The following is a 5,127-nucleotide window of genomic DNA, read 5'->3' as shown; positions in this document are numbered from 1 at the left end:
AAAGTTTAGGAATTTTATTTGTATGTTATTTGTTGTTGAATAAACCATTTTTTTATACAAAATTGGCGGAAAAATATTAGAATAAAAATTGTTGCATTTTGGAGATGCCCAGCCCTAGTGTATCCATTTTTCCATTTTATCAATTTCTTCTTTTTTTTCCTTGGCTTTCATAGCCAATGCATAAATTAAAATTTCTTCCTCCATAATTTCACAATTTCACAAATTTCAAAAATGAACACAATAAACAGCTGTCAGCACCTTTTCTAGAACTGACAAGGCTGTCTGCAAAACAAGCTTTTGTTAGAGCGCTAGAATAGCGAACAATGACTAGCTGTCATGAAAGTGACTGTGGTGAACTTGTCAGTGATGCGGAATCGGGCTGTAAAGCTATTCATAGTCGCCTTAGTTTCGTTTTTTCTGGCTAAGTACCAATTTAAAATGATGATGAAATATGTAAAAATTAAGTTGGTAGAGGGTGATTTTGATAATATTGAATTATCTCCAATTAAAATTTACAAAGATCGATCCATTTTAATCGGAAGATGAAATACGAGTATGTACTCGATACTTTTGTTTCAATTGTTTACTCGAATCGTTGTTTCGATACCTACTTGGTATCCATGGTACTGCATGTGCCTATTTAAAATACGTTTGTGGATGAAAGATTTTCCACAAAAGTGACACACAAATGGCGATTCTCCAGAATGAGTGCGTAAATGAACATCTAGGTCTATTTGCCGCACATAACGTTTTTGACAAACTTGGCATTCTATGGTAGCTCCCTTGTGATGGAGCTCGTGGATTGTTAGACCATTTTTATGAACAAATGATTTTTCACACTGAGCACATTGATATATTGGTTTGCGGTTGGTTTCGTGCGTTAGCCTGTGTTTTTTGTATGTATACGGAGTTAAAAAGCTTTGGTTACAGATGTCGCACGGAAATCTTTCCCGATTCTCATTGTGAATGAGCTCATGATTTTTTAGGGCACATGACTCCTTAAATGTTTTTGCTGGCGAAGGTAAATTCAACAAAGATAGAAATTAGTCCACAAGTTAAAAGGAACGGAAATACTTACGGCAGGCCTGACAAAGAAAAGTTTTTGGTTTATGACGTTGCTTATGTTTTTTATTTTCCCACATTCTTCACACTTCACCGGCTCAGACATGTCCTTGACTTTCTTTTTTGTTTTCACCTCGGATTTTACTTTGTTTGTTTTCTTTACGTTTTTAGGTCTTGTATGAGCAAGATTGAGTTGTTTACTTTTTTCGATAAGACCAGCCCAGCTTCATTTAAGTTATTGCCGCTCTGCATATCCTTATCCGATTAAACTAGAAACTTTGTTGTTGTTGTAGTGTCAGTACTAAGTTTTTTATCAATATTTATTTCGTATTCGATATCATTTGATGCAGACGTTTCATCATCATCCATAAAATGTTCATTCCATTCTGGTGATACTTTTATATCCTCTACGTGATCCTTGTAAACAAATAGAAAATAATTATTGTTTAATTATATCTAAATCGTATTTGATATACCATATCTACAGTATCTGGCATCTTAGTTACTTCCATTAGCTCTTCATGTACTGGAACCCATTCAAAAGTGTTGGCTATACTTTCTATCTTCACTTTTTCCGTTTGTGTGCAACGTAACGCTCTGCGCCTTGCCCCTGAATAATAGTTTACTTAAAATTACATCCCTGGTCCTTGTTCTTTCTGTATCTCATCGTGGTGAATTCACATTTCTCAGAAATTTGACAACAAATCAAAACAAAGCGAGTATTTTATTTGCTAATTTTTGCGATTTCTATTGTTTAATGTAAATTTATGTCTTTTAAGGATATGTCGAGCCAACAAAGAAGGCGCAGTTGGAAAATTGAGTAATTAGTAATGAAGTAGCAGGCATATTTGGAAAATTATGCCGATAAGCAGGATGGAATTTGGGAAAGTAAGTGCATGGTTGCAGCATATCTATGTATAAAAAGTATTTAATTAAATTGTTTATAGAAATGTTATAAATCGAGTGGCTCATTTACGATGTGCTCCAAACATTTGGCGAACTTTTTTTCGCCTTTTCAACGTGCTAAGTAACAAGTTAAGAGGACTACCATCACGGCCGGTAAGAAACCGCAAGCAAAGGACATGCAACCTTCCAGGAAGCTGCCTCCTGTCCCCGAGTCGAAGCTGCAGTTCAGCAAGAGCAGGTCAGCAAATTGCTACCCTGATCAAACGTAAACTAAAGCGCTCTGCTGTGATTGCACTCCGTAAATTGGTGCATGCTGAGAAATATCAAACAAGAAAACTCCGTGATGGACGCCGTGAGATGGAGTAGCGCTGTGTGGCAAAGAAATGCGGCCAATTCGACGGACCTGAAAAATCCAAATTGGCTTTTGTGATCCGCATCCGCGGTATCAACAAAGTTGCACAAAAAGTGCGTAGTTTTACAGTTCTGTCTTCGCCACATTAAAACGGTGTGTTCATCAAATTGAGCAAGGCAACTATTAATATGCTACGTATGCCGAACCCCCTATATGGGGTTATCCAAATCTTAAATCAGTTTGTGAATTGATGTACAAACGTGGAATGGTCAAGCGTGTCCCAATCTCTGCTTTGTGATCGAACGCAAATTTCGCGAAGCGCACGAAATTCAGTGCGTTGATTCACTTCACTTCAAGAAAGCCCCCAGCTTCCTGTTGCTATTCAAGCTCAACACATCAACCCGAGGCGCAAGAAGGCTAATCACTACGTTGAGGTTGGTGATTTCGGTAGCCGTGAGGATAAGGTCAACAAATTGCTGCACAAGATGGCTTAAAGAAATTGTTGTTTTGTATTTAAGTCGACAATATAATTTGGCACATCTTCAAAAGACGCCCAAGCAAAAAAAAAGATAGAAAATTAAAAAATTCCTGAAGTTGCATTTTCACGGGTCGATTTCTGTCGACTGGAAAATTTACTTAAGATATCGACTAGCCAAAACGCTTACATTTTACGGTTGAATTGCAATTTACACGGGTAGATTTTGGTTAAACGACAAAAATCGACCGTGTAAAGGCAGCTTAAATAACGTTCAAATTAATCACCCCCTTTGAGATGGAAAATACCAATAACCATTTCATAATTTCGAAAATTATTCCATTTATATTTGTTCTTGCATTTTCCACACCACTTGTGAGGTATGCTTTTACGCGCGTTACCGATTTTTTTTTTAATGTGCTCGGTTGCCCAGGAGGCCTATTTTCACCTTTACAACTTAACTTAAACAGAATTAAAACTAAAGCATGCAATATATAAAGAAAATGAAAAGTTGTCTTACATCTAGTAAACTTAAAAAATTGCACATTAAATTCATTTTTCATTATAAAATAAAATTAAATATCACAATTCCGTTTACAAAATGTGGTCTGTTTGCACCCACAGTAAGTTCCCATGAAGCCTAGCCTAAATTCAGAATTGAAAAAAAAAAAATGGGGTCGGAAATTACAAGCCCTAAAAGCATAATGTGGAAAATGTTTGAAGAGCTGCGAAATTGTATTGCAATAATAAAAATAACAGTGCATAAATTGGAAAAAATGGGTTTTGTTTTGCTTTATAATTTTTGGGAATATTGGTTCAGATCAAGGCGAATTAATATAAGGTGATAGCAGGAGTACAAAACAAAAATTTACATATATTTTGTTTTTGCTTTGGCGGCATAAACTGTAAAAATGGAATTTTTTTATTTGTTTGGTTTTTCAGCTCGTTAATGATGCACCCAGGGTTGCATTTACTGTCTATGAAAATATTTCGTATTTTCCAAAATTAGCTCCGAGCAACTAAAAGTTGGTTAAGCTTAAGTGAAATAGTTTTTTATTAAATATTTATTCCTGGTATTTAGTAAAAAACATCAATACTAATGTATGAAAAACAAAACATCAATGCTAATGTATGAAATGAAGTAAATAAAAATCTACGAATACATTCCATGAATATTTTGTCATAGAGCCATTATTAAATTTAGACATAACTTTGTCAGGCGTTGGTACCTACGTATATAGAATTAATGCGTTGGAGAGAGATAAATAAACAAGTTCAACGCGCTAATTTAGGTATCCTTGTATGTATATACCTGTTACTCGTCTGGCATATACTCCAACTGCGAAAATAATGACAATTATAATTTATGTAGATCCCTGGATAAAAGATTGTCACAAGTTACTTTCGGTAACTCACGATTGAAGTTTGGAATGCAATTTCTCAGGAACTAGACTACAGATTTTCTCCAAAGTGTCGGAGAACGATATGTACTAGTTCCTGAAATTCTTAAATTTTTTATTTTTTTAATTTAGTGTCAACCATTTAGGAGTTTAATAAAATTTTGTCGAATACGATAAATGTCAAAAGAATATATAAAAAGTGGTGTTACTAGCTCAGTTGATTTTGTGTATGTGTTTCGCCGCACGGCTTCTGATATCTGATATCAAATTGAAAAATTTTGTTTGAATTTCTACACACACTTACAGATTTTGACAGTTTATGCCGCCAAAGCAAAAACAAAATACATGTAAATTTTTGTTTTTGTACTCCTGCTAACACCTTATATTGATTCGCCTTGGCACAAACAAAAGTAAAATGAGTGGAAATCATAATATTAATGATGTACTGGACAGTGTAAGTGCTTGTGTGTAAAGCAAAGAGTTTAAAACTGATTTATAAATAGTAAAATGTTTACAGCAGATTGTCAAAGCAGTGCAACAACTGTTCTCTTGTAAGTTTTTGCTAGTTTTGTGTTCAATAACCTCTTCTGCTAGTTTTCTCTTCTTCTCAATTTTACGCTCTATTTTGCTTTTACGCTCTCGCTGCAATGTTTTACTGGATAAGTTACTATACAAACCTAATGTTACTCGCATGTTTTCGAGCCTGTATGTAAATTTTCGGGAAAAAGGTTAAAAAGTATATTCATCTGCTGAAAAGATATTTTCGCAGATTCACAATTTATTTAAAATAAATCTATCAGCCCTATCTCCAATTCTATGTGAATAAATCTCTCCAGTGCTTAAATAATTTTCACCACATTAAATAGCTGCACAACACCCTAATTGCCGAAAAAGCGTTGCTTGCAACACTAGTCCTTTATGGGGACCAAACT

General features: G+C 34.8%; 2 protein-coding genes across 4 annotated transcripts in view; both read right to left on the bottom strand.

The window, feature by feature from the left end:
- Positions 1 to 547: 547 nt before the first annotated feature.
- Positions 548 to 1,167, bottom strand: LOC118749399 (zinc finger protein 32-like). The gene is made up of 2 exons (XM_036484210.1): positions 1,079 to 1,167; positions 548 to 1,012 (listed from the first exon to the last, which is right to left on the bottom strand). Exons 1-2 carry the CDS (start codon positions 1,140 to 1,142, stop codon positions 576 to 578), a joined length of 501 nt encoding a protein of 166 aa, XP_036340103.1. The 5' UTR covers positions 1,143 to 1,167; the 3' UTR covers positions 548 to 575.
- Positions 1,168 to 1,307: 140 nt separating this feature from the next.
- LOC118749366 overlaps positions 1,308 to 5,127 on the bottom strand; it is a 5,987-nt gene continuing 2,167 nt past the window's right edge. The window contains exons 2-3 of one of the 3 annotated variants that reach the window (XM_036484201.1): positions 1,569 to 1,625; positions 1,308 to 1,479 (exon numbers count right to left, since the gene is read on the bottom strand). In XM_036484201.1, coding sequence (XP_036340094.1) covers positions 1,327 to 1,479; positions 1,569 to 1,625 — 210 coding nt within the window. In that variant the 3' untranslated portion in view covers positions 1,308 to 1,326. Of the gene's footprint in view, positions 1,480 to 1,538; positions 1,626 to 5,127 lie in introns of all 3 variants that reach the window. The other 2 variants (XM_036484189.1, XM_036484174.1) reach the window with 2 other exon arrangements.

This window comes from Rhagoletis pomonella, unplaced genomic scaffold, assembly GCF_013731165.1.
Source record: "Rhagoletis pomonella isolate Grant_MI unplaced genomic scaffold, Rhpom_1.0 Rhpom_scaffold_00001, whole genome shotgun sequence".
Taxonomy (NCBI): domain Eukaryota; kingdom Metazoa; phylum Arthropoda; class Insecta; order Diptera; family Tephritidae; genus Rhagoletis; species Rhagoletis pomonella.
The sequence above is the reverse complement of the archived record's forward strand: the minus strand, read 5'-3'. Positions and strand labels throughout refer to the sequence as shown.

What these genes read in the sequence shown, in the direction of transcription:
- LOC118749399 (XM_036484210.1), bottom strand. Translation starts at nt 1,142, where the DNA reads ATGTGGGAAAATAAAAAACATAAGCAACGTCATAAACCAAAAACTTTT. An exon ending in TTTTCTTTGTCAGGCCTGCC is followed by an intron (nt 1,013 to 1,078) that starts GTAAGTATTTCC and finishes TACCTTCGCCAG; the next exon opens with CAAAAACATTTAAGGAGTCA.